This window comes from Vigna unguiculata, chromosome 11 (genome assembly GCF_004118075.2).
Source record: "Vigna unguiculata cultivar IT97K-499-35 chromosome 11, ASM411807v1, whole genome shotgun sequence".
NCBI classification, from domain to species: Eukaryota; Viridiplantae; Streptophyta; class Magnoliopsida; order Fabales; family Fabaceae; genus Vigna; species Vigna unguiculata.
Genome location: NC_040289.1, coordinates 25782340 through 25798857, shown reverse-complemented (window position 1 = coordinate 25798857; position 16518 = coordinate 25782340). Strand labels below are relative to the sequence as shown.

The 16518-nt window shown below is 27.2% G+C and overlaps 1 protein-coding gene across 1 annotated transcript; it reads left to right on the top strand.

Moving 5' to 3' along the window:
* The first annotated feature begins 13533 nt into the window (after positions 1 to 13533).
* Positions 13534 to 14847, top strand: LOC114168442. Its single transcript, XM_028053255.1, has one exon. It carries the CDS (start codon positions 13654 to 13656, stop codon positions 14377 to 14379), a length of 726 nt encoding a protein of 241 aa, XP_027909056.1. The 5' UTR covers positions 13534 to 13653; the 3' UTR covers positions 14380 to 14847.
* Positions 14848 to 16518: the final 1671 nt, after the last annotated feature.

Genomic DNA, 16518 nt, shown 5'->3' with positions numbered 1-16518 from the left:
TGTTCTGATATGGGCATGGAAGATTCTTAACTAGTTATGGTTCAAACCAAAGAGACTTGAAAAGCTGCTAAGAGAACAAGGCTTTCAATTGACATAGAGAAAAAGAAATTTTATAAAAAAGGGGGTTAAACTCATCCTAACCCTATCCCAACCCACATCACTTAGGACTTTTGGGGCTGAGAGATTTTAAAAATCCCCCATTAAGTGGGTCATTAAAATAGGGTTTAGTTTTAAAAAGGCTTGGGATTGACCAATGGGTTGTGGGTTAAAATGAAAGGTCTACTTACTGAATTACTAAAAATGAATTTCATATATTAAAATTTAATATTTAACCAAATCAATTTATAATCACATAGTTTTTATTAGTAAAAACTTGATAAGCATAATTATACTGTTAATAAAAAAATCATTAATTATTTAAACAATTTAACCATATAATATATATTTAGAAATAAGAATCAATCCTATTTTTAAAATATAAGATTAAAAATAATTTTGATGAAATACCTAAAATATAAATTCTATTAATATTTTAGAAATATTTTATTATTAATTTATTAAATTTATTAATATTTGATTAAGATTTAATTTTGAATTTATTAAAATTATGATTTGGTATATATAATTAAAATTCACAATTTAGTATTTTTAATATTGGATTTAGTTCATTAAATATTTAAATTGGTATAAGATATTTAATGTAGTTTTAACTGAAAATATATCATAAGATCTTTATCTCTTATGCAATGTATGATAGCAATAATTATTTCTCGATTTAGTTGGAAGTAATCAATAACCAGTTATGTCTTTGATTTATTTTAAATAATATTTTTTAGTATTTTAGTTTAGATTCAAAAGTTTATAAATACTTATTAATCTTATATAGAATATTTAGTTAATTCTCTCGTTCATTTCAATACTCAATTATATTTTCATAATCTTCATCAACAACTTGGTGATAAACCTTTAAACATACAAGTTCAGTTTTTCAAAAATATCATTCTTTTCATCGACACTCATTTTTGGTAAGAATAAATGAAACTATTGTTATTTCTTCATACAATAAGTAAATATTAATTATTTATTAATTATATAATTTATATGCTTTAATTATGATTTTCATTGATTCTTTAAAAACATTTAATTTGTATGATTTCACATAGTGAAAATATAATATTTTTCTTGTATAGAATGGAATTAGATAAAAAGTGTTTTCAAATTATTAATATGATAGATCCTTTATACGAAAAGGAGTTATTGACTTTATTGAATTTGCATTTAATGGCTTTGAGGAAGGAAAGTTATTTCGTTGTATGTGTAGGAAATGCAATAATATTCTTTTTCGATCTAAAAAACCATATACGAGCACTTGATCATCATTAGGATAAAAAGGAGATTATGTTATATGAGATCTTCATGGAGAAGTAGCAACAAAATATCATGAAGACAGTGATAAATTAACTTGTATGAATGACATTCATAATATGTTACATGATCTTGAAAATGCTTTTAAAGTCAAAAATGCAAAAGAAAGAAAGGAAACATATTATACAAAAGTCCAAAATATAAAATGAGCAACCAGACAATAAAGTTTTATAAGGTACTAGAGGATGCTGAACAAGAATTATATCCTAGTTGCCAAAACTTCTCCAAGTTATCATTTATTGTTCAAATATTAAATATCAAATTTTGGCTTGAGTGCAAAAGCAATTGATGTCCTACTTACTTTATTAGAAAAAACATTTCCATATGGGAATAAAATTCATGCCTCTTATTTTGAGGCTTGAAAAGTCATTCGTGAACTTGGGCACGATTACACAAAAATAGATGCTCGTGTAAATGATTGCATTCTTTTTCGAGGTGATTATTTGAAATGGACATCATGTCCAACCTGTAAATTTCCTCGATATAAAGATTTGAATAACAAGTTACCCCACAAAGTTATGCGTTTTTCCCTTTAGCTCCAAGGTTACAACAACTATATGTATCACTTGATATTGCAAAAGAAATGAGGTGGCACAAAGATAGACCTTTTGATGTAGATGGGAAAATGAGACATCTAACTGATTCTATTGTTTGGAAAAGTTTTGACCTAGAATATCCATCATTTGTAGAAGATTCACACAATGTTAGACTTTGCCTAGCAAGTGATGGTGTCAATCCATTTGGGAAAATGGGTACTTCATATAATGTGTGGCCCGTTGTTTTAATTCCTTACAATTTTTCCGCTTGGATGTGCATGAAGGATTCTTATTTCATAAGGTCAACACTTATTTCGGGTCCTAAAGCTCCTAGAAATGACATTGATGTGTATTTACAACCTTTAATTAATAAATTAAAAGAAATTGTGGGAAAAAGGTGTAAAGACATATGACGCGTCAATGAAAGAAACATTTCAATTACATGCATCAATTTTGTGGACTATTAATGATTTTTCCGCATATGGAAATCTATCAGGATGGAGTACTAAAGGAAAATTTGCATGCCCTTATTGTAAGGAGGATACACGGTCCTTAAGTTTACCAAATGGAAAAAAAGTTTGTTATATGGGAAGTTGCCGATTTTTTGCGACTTCAACATTCTTGGAGAAATAACACCAAAGCTTTCAATGGTACTAAAAAAAAACGTCAACTCTAAGAAAATTATCCGAGAATGATATAGTTCAACAATATCAACAATTTGATCAGGTTAATGTTATTATTTTTTTCTACTAAATATTGATTCAGTTACTTTTATTTTTTTTATTATTTATTTAAATAATTATTAAATTTATATATTATTTTCTCTCTTTTAAAATAGAATTAAAGTAAAAGATATCATTTATTTAACTATTTTTTAAAATTTAAACATTACAAAAGTATACAGTTCAACAATACTAACAATTTAATTAGGTTATTGTTATTATTTGTTTCTATCAAATATTGATTGAGTTATTATTATTTTTTTATTATTTATTTAAATAGTTGTTGAATTTATATATTATTTTTTCTCTCTTAAAGATATAATTAAAGTAAAAGATATCATTTATTTACACATATTTTAAAATTTAATATAAAAATTGTTGATATCAACCGTATCAACAATTTAATTTTGTCAGTATTCAAATAAAAATTTATTTTAGATAACTTCAAATGAAGAATAATGTTATTTTATCTTTTATTTACATTAGTTTAAATTCACATATATTATCTACTATTAATTTTTAAATTTTAAAACAAATGTATAAATAATAAGATAATTAGTTATCAACCATAACGCATGTTTGTTGAATTAATTTTGTTTATTTCAATATATTATACTTGGAACTTAAATTTAAAATATTTTTTAAATAAAATTATTTTATTGTAATTGCATCTTTCATTAAGAGAAATAATTTAATGTTTAAATTTTAAACAATATTTAAATAAATTATATCTTTTACTTTAATTCTATTTTAAAAGAGAAAATAATATATAAATTTAACAATTATTTAAATAAATAATAAAAAGTAACAATAACTGAATCAATATTTGGTAAAAACAAATAATAACACTAACTTAATTTTATGTTGATATGGTTACACTATATCATCTCCGTGATGTTTAAATTTTAAAAAATATGGAAATAAATAATATCTTTTACTTTAATTCTATTGTTAACATAGAAAAAATAATATATAAATTTAACAATTATTTAAATAAATAATAAAAAAAATAATAACTGAATCAATATTTGATATAGAAACAAATAATAATAATAATAACCTAATTAAATTGATTGTATTGTTGAACCGTATCATTTTCCTATGTATAAATTTTAAAAAATATTTAAATAAATGATATCTTTTACTTAATTCTATCTTTAAGAGACAGAAAATAATATATAAATTTAACAATTATTTAAATAAATAATAAACAAATAAAAATAATTGAATAAATATTTTGTAGAAAAAAATAATAACACTAACCTGATCAAATTATTGATATTGTTGAACTATATCATCTCCGGATAATTGTCTTGGAGCTGGATGCTTTTCTTTAGTACCATCGAAAGCTTTGGCATTATTTCTCTAAGAATGTTGAAGTGGCAAAAATCGACGACTTCCCATCTAACAATTTTTTTTCCATTTGGTAAACTTAAGGATCATGTATTCTCGTTACAACAAGGGCATGCAAATGGTTTGAAACCATCACATGCTAGGCCAAGTCTAACATTGTGTGAATCTTCCGCAAATGATGGATATTCTAATTCAAAACTTTTCCAAGCAATAGAATCAGTTGGATGTCTAATTTTCCATTGTCATCAAAAGGTTATCTTTGGGCCACCTCATTTCTTATACAATATCAGGTGATACATACAATTATTGTAACCTTGGAGCTAAAGGGAAATAATACATAACTTTGTGGGATAACTTGTTATTCAAATCTTTATATCGAGGAAATTTACAGGTTGGACATGATGTTGATTTCAAATAATCACCTCAAAAAGGAATGTAATCATTTATACGAGTATCTATTTATGTGTAATCATGCCCAAATTCACAAATAACTTTTCAAGCCTCAAAAAAGAGGCACGAACTTTATTTCCATATGGAAATGCTTTTGCTAATAAAGTAAGTACGACATCAATTGCTTTTTGCACTCAAACCAAATAAACATTTGATATTTAATATTTGAACAATAAATGATAACTTGGAGAAGTTTTGGAAACTTGGATATAATTCTTGTTTAGCGACCTCTAGTACCTTATAAAACTTTATTTTCTAGTCGCTCATTCTTTTTTTGGAATTTTTGTATGATGTGTTTCCTTGCTTTCTTTTGCATCTTTCACACTAATAGCATTTTCAAGATCATGCAACATATTATGAATGTCATCTATACAAATTAATTTATCACCGTCTCCATGATATTCTTTTGCTACTTCTCCATGAAGATCCCATATAACAATCTTTTTTTATCCGAATGATAACCAAGTGCTCGTATATTTAGTTTTTTAGACTGAAAAAGAATATTACTGCATCTCCTACACAGATAACGAAGTAACTTTCCTTCCTCAAAGCCATTAAATGCAAATTCAATAAAGTCAAGAACTCCTTTTTCGTGTAAAGAATCTATCCTATCAATAATTTGCATTCACTTTTTATCTAATTCCACTCCTATACAAGAAAAATATTATATTTTCACTATGTGAAATCATAGAAATTAATGTATTTAAAGAATCAATGAAAATCATAATCAAAACATATAAAATTATATAATTGATAAATAACGATTATTTACTTATTGCATGAAGAAATAACTATGGTTTCATTTGTACTTACCAGGAATGCTTGTCGATGGAAAGAATGATATTTTTGAAAAAACAGAACTTGAACTTGGTTTATCACCAAGTTATTGATGAAGATAGTGAAAATATAATTGAGTATTGAAGTGAACAAGAGAATTAACTAATAAGTATTTATAAACTTTCAAATCTAAAATAAAATACTAAAAAATAATATTTAAAATAAATCAAAGATATAATTGGTTATTAATTACTTTCCATTAATCGAGAACTAATTAGTGCTATCATACATTGCATAAGAGATAAAGATCTTATGATATATTTTCGGTTAAAACTATATTCAAATATCTCATACTAATTTAAATATTTAATATATTAAATCCAATAATAATATACTAAAGTGTGAATTTTAATTATATATACCAAATCATAATTTTAATAAATTCAAAATTAAATCTTAATCAAATATTAGTAAATTTAATAAATTAATAATAAAATATTTCTAAAATATTAATAAAATATTAATAAAATTTATATTTTAGGTATTAGATCAACATTATTTTAATCTTATATTTTAAAAATAAGAGTGATTCTTATTTCTAAATATATATTATACGGTTAAATTGTTTAAATAATTAATTATTTTTTTATTAACAGTATAATTATGCTTATCAAGTTTTTACTAATGAAAATTATATTATTATACAATTTATTTGGTTAAATATTAAATTTTGATATATGAAATTTATATATATTAGGGTTGGCAATGCGGGTCGGCCCGACTCCTTTAGGCCCAGCCCACATAAGGCCCGCACAACGCGGGCTGGCCCGTCCTACCCTTCATACTTTATGCGGGCCGAAAACACTAGCTCATCCCGCATACCACTTGGTCCATGGGCCCGCGGGCCGGCTCACTTTTTTTTTTAATTTTTTTAATTTTTATGATAAAACTTTCAATGTTTAAAAATTGAGAAATTTTAAGAAGTTCACAAAATTAAGTAAAGACTTTGGGAAATTAGATGATAAATTGATAATTCAACATTTTCATCATATTCATTCTATGACCTACACAATATATTCTTTAAATTTTAGCACATTAAAAATTATATAATATTTGTCTTTTCCAGTTATACAAGAATTTGAAACGTTAATGCAAGAGTCCATAAAAGAAGTAATTAATATACACAAGAGCAATTTTTTTTTAAATTTTATGCGGGCTTGGGGATCTATGCGGGCCGGGCCTATGCGGACCTGCGGACTCACTGCCCTGGCCCCTCCACATTTTTTCCGTAGGCCTGCGGGCCGACCCGACGAGCCAGACCCTAATTGGCATCCCTATTTTTAGTAACTCAGTAAGGCGCTTTGCATTTTGGCGCTTTTGAGAGCATTCACTCTCATAAAAAAATTATGATAGTTCTACAAAATATTTATCACTTTCATAGGACTCCACTTTCTCATTTCACCTTCGTTGACTTCTCACCTTCACTAGCATTTTATTTTCATCAGTGTTATACGCCTCAACTCCAACAAATTTCATCTCTAACGAAAGTCCATCTCACGCTGCATTCGATTCTAATAGGTTTGTCTGATATAATATATATATATATATATATATATATATATTTAAAATTTGATAAAATTGCTTATATATGGTTTCTACTGTGTTATACATTTTTGCCTCAGTTTTTCTATGGTATCGCTTAAGCGCTTCATTTAGGATCTATGCACACCACATGCTTACCTTTATGCTTCTTTAAAACTCTTTTTATGATTTGAAATCAAGATCTTCCACCTACCTCTCCTCTTTGTATATTAAATAATATAGTTTTAGTTTCCTTTCACAACTCTTTTCTTAGCTTTGACTAAGTTTTCTTCCTCTCGGCACCTATGTGGCCTTTTTTTTCATATAACATGTGAATATGCTTAATAATTTTGATATCAATTAGATTTAGCAATTGTTTTGAAATTCTTAATAAAACATTTTGCGTGAGAGAACCTAAAGTTGTCAAATGTGTGTACTTTATCATGGTTTTAACTTTATTTAAGTGACAAGAAAGTATGTCTAAGTACGAAGAAGAAGGACTTCAAATAATTACAAACATTAAAGCAAGATTAGAGATTTTGGGATTACCATGTTTGGCTTATCCTTTGAAATTTTAACCCAATGTAAATGTGTGATGAAGAGTGTAGACCCGAAGAGTTGAAAGAGTATCAATCTTCAAATGAACAAGATGAAACTTATAATGAAAAGAAGGTACCTAATGATATTCTTACAATAATGTAAATGTTTTTTGTTTAATTCGATCAGAAATGTAGCATTTATGTTAAATTCATATTAAAAGTGTAAAAACATAGTATTTTGTTGATTGTTTCTTTTTAAAGAACTAATTTATATTTTCTTTAATTATTGTTTAATTGTTTTCTTACATTTGATAGATTACGAGACCATTAAAATTAAATTGTAAAAGGGTTAATGCCTCCGATCCATTAATGTTGGACAACTTGAAGCAAGTACATGTACATATGTAGCATGCTTTTGTAAAATTAAATCATTATTATGAACATTGTTATTGATTGACTTTTACTCTTTTTTAGTTGAACAAGTTGTTAAGCAAAGACGCGGACATACTATTAATTCCAAATTTCCAAAGAAAAGGAAAAAGTTAATGGTATTGGGGAAATGTTTTGACATCTAATTCCCTCCCACACATTTTAAGCTTTGCGGAAAACATGTAAAAAATTTTAAAGCCGAAGCAACTGCATGTTTACATCAAAAAGCTCCATTACATTAAAAATTATGACTTGGAAAGATATATCTCATGATGATTTAAGTGCAATGTGGAAGCATATGAAAGTTAGCATAGTTTCATTAATTTAAGTGTAAATTTTAATTTATATATTTACATATTTGTAATGTATTATAAAACTTATTTAGCAATTACTATTTCATAAATTTATGACTTTTAGGATGCATTTGGTTTGATGAAAGAAAATAAAGAGTATGCAATGAAACAATTGCAAAAACAATTTAGAAATAAACACCATCATCTTTATCAAGCATACCTTCAACAGAAAGGTAAACCACATGATGTACCACCTGAAGATTGGAATTGGTTAATGAATAACAAATGAAATGATTCTAAATTTAAGGTAAAGTTATTTTGTATTATATATCTTAAATTTGAATTTAATTTTTTATTTACTTTTATAGTATAACATTAAATTATTATTTTTTATCTATACAGGAAAGGAGCTTGAAAAACAAAGCTAGTCGGAGTAAGCAAGAAATTAAGTTAGTTATTGGAACAAAATCAATTATTCAAAAAGCATTTGAAATGGTAATTATATTAACTTATATGTTTTTATTTTATTTAATCAACTTAGTTTCTTCGTTATTTAATCTAAGTTTGTGTCATTTTATTTTATTTATTTTTAATAGAATGAAGAATTGGGAAGTTATGAATGGCCAAGTGCAATAGATGTGTGGAAGGCTACCTATACCAGAGCTGATGGAACTTGGTGCATTCCAAATGGAGAAGAAATCATGGTAAGTAAAAAAATTCTTTTAATTTTTATGTCAGTTTACTTTTATTCGGGGTTATATTGTTGTAATATTGTTATTAAGGATTAAAAAAGTTCCTTTTTATGGTGGGAAGAGTACATATATTATGAGAACTAGTATCTCGAGTGAACGGTTATTTGTGTTGTGTGATTTCCTACAAGATCTATCTTTGTAGTATTGTTCCATCTCATTACTCTTCTTTGACTTTATTTATTATCGGAGACACCACAATAGTTATTATTATGTTTGTGATGTCCATTTCTCCTTGTGACGCTTTAGTAACTGTAGGTGTTTATGAATATAAATATCTCTTAAATAAGTTATTGCACTAATGTAATGTTCCAGTTTTCATGAACTATTGTTTGTGAAATATTGACTATATATGTAGTGAATTTAATTAGTTTTATCTGATTTTGACATATATTGAATGAATTTAATTTTTTTAGTTTTATTTTAATAGGTAAATTGTTCCTAATTGGAAACTAAGTAAATGTATTAAAATTAAGTAGTAGTATTATGCATAACTATTTTATGATGTGACTTTTAGAGTGTCATTGTATCATTTAATTTGCTTTATTATTTGAATCTCTATTTATTTTGTTTACTAATATTTATAACAATTTTATGTTGACGTTATGACATTTATAATGTTAACTATTTTGTAAACATTTTCTAGGATAATTTGAAGAATTTGTGAGAAGTGTATGTTGAAGAAATTGAAAAGGCACCTATATCAATGGTAAAGCATTTTGAATTTGTGCTAGGAACAAAATCAAGTCATTCCCAAGGTATAGATAATATATCAACGACAAAAGGGAATGTGGTGAAACAACTATTTCAAAGTCAAGTTCATAATGCACAGAAGAGAGCACAAGATTTAGAGCTAGAAGTGTTGAGTAACATTATACAAAAGCAAGAAGAGGCTAATATGCAACTTCAAGACGAATCACAATCTCAACGTGAGTTACTTCAAGTTCAACAACTTACTATGAAGAGTCAACAAGAGAAAATGAAACAAGAAATTGAAGTGGAGATGAAACAACAAATGACTACTTTATTGGGAGGCTTATCATTCAGTGGAGTGTCTAACCCTTTGAGTATTCCATTCAATGAAATAAGTTGTTTTAATTTAAAACTTATCATTAATATGTATATAATTACATCTTTACATTTTTAGATATTAATTATTTCTTTTATTTTTTTTTGTGCAGGATCAAAATCTTTGAAGATATCACTATTTATTGTTATTTTTTAAATTTTTATTTCATTTAAATGTTTTGAAGTAGATGTAGGTACAATGGATATCATGTTTGGAGTCATTTAATATTTTTTTTTGCCCTTTATAATGTAATGGATATTTTATATTTTATATTTGATGTTTCTTTATTTTAATTGATATTTATTTTAACATCTTAAAATTATTTATTTATTTACTATGACATGGAAGGGATGTGATAATTACGTAAAAATGATTTATAATGATAATAATAAAATATTTATTATCAAAATAATTAATAATTATTGTAGAATATTTGAAATTGTAATGAGATTTTAAAATATTATCACAAATATAATAGTGAATAGAATATAATAGTGACAATTAAATACTAATGACTATTAATTTGTCATTGTTACCTTGTGTGTGTGATGGATTCTTGTCACTATCAATAGAATTACTAGTGACAATTATTATTATTACAATAAATCTTAATTTTAGTGATATTATATTTTTGTCACAATTACACAAAATTACTAGTGACAATTATTTTTGTCACAACATGTTTTAATATTAGTGACACTTAAAAAATTGTCACAAGTGCAATAGTGTCAAAAATTTACTAACAACTTAATTATTGTCACAAAATATTATTAGTGACAAATTTATAGGTTTTGGTGACAAATATTTATATCACTAAAATTTATTTTTCTTGTAGTGCGTGCATGTGGGGTCCAGGAACATCTCAACCTGATAGAGTATGTTGAGTAGTTGCCGCAGCCGGTTAGCGTATGCAGAAGTTGAGTATTTAATAATTCTAATAATTGATTTTTAATAAATAATTATGTTAATATTTGTAAAACTTATCTCCTTCTCACGAAGTTAGCACAAAAACAAAACCTCCTTCCTTTCCCTTTTCTTTCCTCTTCAATATATCCTTTCTCTCTTTTTCTTTCTTTCTTTCTTAACCACTAGTTGCTACTTAATCATAAAGGAAAACTTCCTCAACTCTTCTCTACTCAACCTTATTTAGTGGTAAGTGATGGTCCTTTTTTCCCTTCTTAATTGTTTTGGTTCACACATGCAAGAATCTTTTTCCCCTTGCAAGTTCACTTTTAGGTCTCTTGAAGGATCTTCTTTTAACCGTGATTCCAAAGAGCTTTTTGGGTTTTTGGTGTTAGAGCTTTTTGGGAGAAGGTGGAAGATCATTAGCACACCATAAGGCGAGGGAAGCTATTTTTTTTTATAGTAGTAAATTTGTCTTGCATGTTATAATTAGATAAATTGAATTGCTTGAATTGTTGTGATTTAGTGTGTTGGATTTGTGAGTGCATGTGAAATTGTTATGGTTTTTGTTTCTGGTTTTGGATGTTGAAAACAGGTGAAAATATGCTATTTTCACTCAAGTAAGAGAAATTTACCTCAAGCAAAAATAGCCAAACTTTTACTTTGCTCTCTGTTTGAATTTTAGCTTAAGCGAGAATCTTTAACTCAAGTGAGAGCCCCTTTCGCTCAAATGAGAATGTTTAGCTCAAGCGAGAGCCCATGTCGCTCAAGTAAGAGCTCTTGTCGGTCAAGCAAGAATCTCTAGCTTAGACGAGAATGTGTTAGAGTTTTAATTCCTTATTTTTTAACCTATGATTGACTGAATTAATTTTAAAAATATGATGTATGAAGTTATGCATGAATGATGTTAGTATTTTGAGACTTGACTTGATATGTTGTTGTAAAATATGTGAGTTTTTTATATTTGGAATTTGAGATGGAATCATTGATATGTGAATATGAAAATGTGATTAAGGATGTATATGATTGTGAAAGTATTATTGTGAAACTATGATGATAATGTGTTTGTTAATATATATATATATATATATATGAGCATTGTATGTGTTTGACGTAATTTCATGGGTCTCATGGGAAGATTTTATGGTGGTATTATTTTTAATGTATATATTGGACTATGATTCATGTAAGGGTGACATCTTGAAACTCTAATGATCATTCACACTCAAATAGAGTAGAATGGTTCATGTGGTAAGAGTAACAAACGTCCTAGTCTAAGACAAGATAATGACCTTAGATGATCATGGATTAACCTTATGTGTGGTAAGGTGAAACCCATCGGCAATGGCTCTACAGAGCAATAGAGTCCACCATAAATGCAAGTCTCTAGTGATTTGATTCCAAATGCATGTATCCAAATAATTGAGTTTTGTGTTCCCTATCTGTGGGCATTATTTGTAGTTGCCCGTATATGACTTATAATTGATATTATTTAAATGGTCTTAGGATAACTCTTTTGTATATTAGCTTACCCTTGCACTTTGTGGTCTTGTGTTATGTTATTCTTTTGTGATGATCACCATTCTAGTGGAGCAAAAATGCAGGTTTAGAGACATCTCTGAAGGATGAGAAGTTCGTAGTTAAAGTTGTTAGATTATAGCAAATGTATGAGTGATTGGAACGTTCAATATAAGGATACATTTGCAGGTTTGTTATTGTTATATGAATAATATATTTTTATAGTTTGAACTCTTAAAGGACAATATTAATATATTTTTTATTCCTTTAATTTTACCACCTTTGAATATTATTATCAAATGTCTTATTTTATTAATTTTATACAACCAAAATGGGATGTCAAAATATTTGACATTTAAATTTCTTTATAATTTTGTAAGATCGGATTTTATATAAAAAGAAAACTCCAATAACTTTATTACCAATACTTGGTAAATAGTTTAAATTCACCATTTAAAATACCTCTCTTTCTTTTCTTTTAATTTATCTTATAAGGATGTTTTCTATAAATTAATAAATTCTATTCATTTGGCCACCTTAGTAAAATAATGAAGACTTTCTATTTTATCTTTCTTTATGTAATTAAAGATTTAAAAAAATATTTCTTTTCTTATTTACTTATAACATATATTAAATTTTCATTTTTATCCTTTTCTAAGCGAGATAAAAATTTATTATACATATCTTCTTCTCCTTGTAAGGGTAACTTTCACTATTTTAACTTCTTGCACATATAAAAGAAAGTTTAGAACAACCATCTCATTTTAATTAATAAATCCGCAAAAAAGTAAACCACCATTTATTTGATAATTTATTTTCTGTGTAAAGAAATTATATCATTTATTTATTATATTAATATCAAAAGTTTCTTCACCATCATCTTAACTGGCACTGAAACAACTCAAACAGCACAGATCGAACTCCTAATTAATACCTTTCACTAGAAACTTCTAACATAGTTTTCATATTAAAAACTTTCAGCCTAATCAGATTAAAAAAAAAACAAAAATAGCTAATTGTGCAAATGCTTTTCGCAATCACAATGTGATATATTAATTTCACCCTTTTCTTAGAACCAGACAACATAAGAAGAAAGTTTCGTGAAATTTCCCAAATTGCATATTCGAATAAAATGAGAATAAAACAAAGGAATAGATAGAGGCAGTGTCAATTAAGTAATGCCACTTTCAATATAAATATATCAGAACCACGTAACAGGGACACGTTTTCTTCTTATCTCTAACCTTCTCAGCATATCTCTGCGGAATCTAATTTCAATTTAAGCCATTCATTTTGTGACACAGTAACAATGGCTGCTGCTGCAGAACAAGTTCTGAGATTGCTTGATTCCTTCTGGTTTGAGGCTTCAATTCTCTCCAACAAAAAAACCCTTTCAATCTCTCACAGCAACAAGGTGGAGGAAGTGCTTCCTCCTGATTCAAAGCTTTCACTGGTTCCAACACCATCCCTTGAAGTTAGATCCTACAGTGATCAAAACTTGGACTCCTCATCAAGTATTTTGTGTGATTCTCCTTCACCGAATTCTGTGCTTACCCTGAGAAGGCTTAGAACAATCCCTTCTGAGAGGGAAATCATGGAATTCTCTAGTGGAAACTATGAAAAGGAAGGTGCAAACTTTAAGAGAAAACAGAAGGGTTTTGGTCATGGAAGAAGGCTCATCAGGAGACAGAGAACCAGCAAAAGCCTATCTGAGCTTGAGTTTAAGGAGCTAAAAGGGTTTATGGATTTGGGGTTTGTGTTTTCTGAAGAGGACAAGGATTCAAAACTGGTTTCTCTGATACCTGGCTTGCAAAGATTGGGAAGAGATGAAGATGAAGGGCAAGGTGATGATGAAAGTGTGGTTTCTGATAATAATATGCCTTATTTGTCTGAGGCTTGGGATGTTTTGGATCAAAGGGAGATGAAAAATAAAAATTCTTTGCTGAATTGGAGGGTACCAGCTAGGGGTAATGAAATTGACATGAAAGATAATCTTAGGTTCTGGGCTCACACAGTTGCATCCATTGTAAGATGATAATGAACAGAGTTTAGATGCAGTTTCTGAAGTTCTGATATTTTTCTTCATCTTAGTTTTTTTATCAGAATTAGAATTTTATCTGAGTTACTTATGTTGACTTTAACACAAAGTTAACATTATCAGCATTACTGAGATAAAATTGGAATTCTGATTGAAGAACAACACAGCAAAAAAAACAAAAAAAAAACTTGGAAATTGCTGCATCTACATTCTGTCAACACATGACATTTAGCAGAAGAAGAACAGAAAAAGAAAAAAAACTAAAAAGATTTCATCATGGGTCAGCAAATCAGTGATTGTAGATAGTACATATTGGCTTCTAGCTGTAATAAAAGATGTACATATTTTACAAGTTTTTGTTGTAGCCAATTTTGTTTTTTCATTCTTTCTCTAAGGTTAAGGCTTTGTTTGATGTTGTTGTCTCTGTCTTATTGATCAATCTCAACGCAAAATTGATTTGTGAGAGAGATACTTATGGATTGTGGCGTAAGCCTTGGTTATTGGTTGAATTTTGGCATCTTCATAGGATGATTTGTTTCTTTTTTTTTTTGAGAATCTTGATTAGTTTATTGGAAGTGCTTTCAGAAGCTGAAATTGATAAAAGACACTTTTCATTGGTTTGTCTTGTGTTCTCAATAATTGAGCAATGCAATTAGTGTAGTTGACACGAGGGTTAAACCAACCCAAGTGACTTAAAAAATGTTGTTTAGTGAATAACAAGAATGATGGAGTTCAAGTGGATGAGACACATAGAAAACAGAGAATCTGACCCAGAAAATGAAAATGTTTTAATATGTTAAAACGTGTTCTGATATGTCAATCTATTGGGACACTTTTAGGACAAAAAGGATGAATACAAGGTAAAATATTTGAAAAATAATTCAATTCAAACTTAATTAATAGTGATATTTCAAAATTTTAGGATAAAAATCAATATTCTTTTTGTTAACTTTGTTCAAGAAGACACTAATTTTTTAAGTTAAGGAATGCAATTTTTTTTCCCTTCATTTTGTTAATAAGAAACTAAGGTTAGAGAATATTGATCCATTTAAAACTAGTGCATTCTACGAACCTTGATGAAGATATACTCTTACAATGGTAATTAGAGGGGACTTTTGCCATTGAAGAATTATCGAGAAAAAAAGGTAGAAACGAAGTAAGTGAAAAAGAAAAGAAAAGAAAAAGTAATTAAAGAAAAAAAAATCAATTGAAGTAAAATAGAGAAAACAAATAGTTTTTTTAGATTGATTAATTTATTATTTTCTTAATTTGTTTATTGTTATTGAAGCAAGAAAACCCTAAAAATAGTGAGTATAACATCTTATAACAGATTATGAGAATAATCTCATCAAACTTTTTCATTTTAAAAAGCATAATTTATAGTTAATTATATTGCAGTAAAAAAGTTGTTTATGCTTGTATGATCCTTTTAAGAATCCACCATTTTTTTAATATGTATTTACAATTTTTACCAAATAATTTATCTTCTCCCACCCTCAACCTTCTCCCTTTGTTTCATTACTTTTTCTTATGTAAAAACGAGGCATGCTTCAAAATTGTTCTATCATACAAATTGAGTTAGCTACATTTTTAAATGAAAACAATTAATTGGTCATGAAATCTCTTTAAAAATAGGTTTCAATTATATTGTCAATTGGAAGAAGTTGAAGTGAAACTTCAACTTTCAACTTTTGGATATGTATGTCAAATCCTTGACCAAAACCCATTGATGGTGACTTGCAGTTCTGTAATAGCATAATTTGTGCAGTGATTACTTTTCAAAACAATGAATTATGCATAAAAACCTATCAATATGAACATCATCTTCTATCTAATGCTGACTAAAATTAATGTTTAGACTTCAAATGTGTCTAAATGTCTCTGCTAAAGCTAATAGCATACTCAAAACATTAAAAAGAATAATCAATAATTGATAAATAATTTAAATATTTATTTATAATTTTTTTAATTTAACACCATTTTATAGTCTTTTAAATATAAAATTAGTCCTTCCAATTAATATAGTTTAACAAATATCTTCTACAGTCCTTTTTTTTTTATAAACACCATAAAAGTTTTCATTTAGATGATTAACAATTACGCATATCTACATAACGATTTACTTTAATTTTTTTT

What these genes read in the sequence shown, in the direction of transcription:
- LOC114168442 (XM_028053255.1), top strand. Translation starts at nt 13,654, where the DNA reads ATGGCTGCTGCTGCAGAACAAGTTCTGAGATTGCTTGATTCCTTCTGG.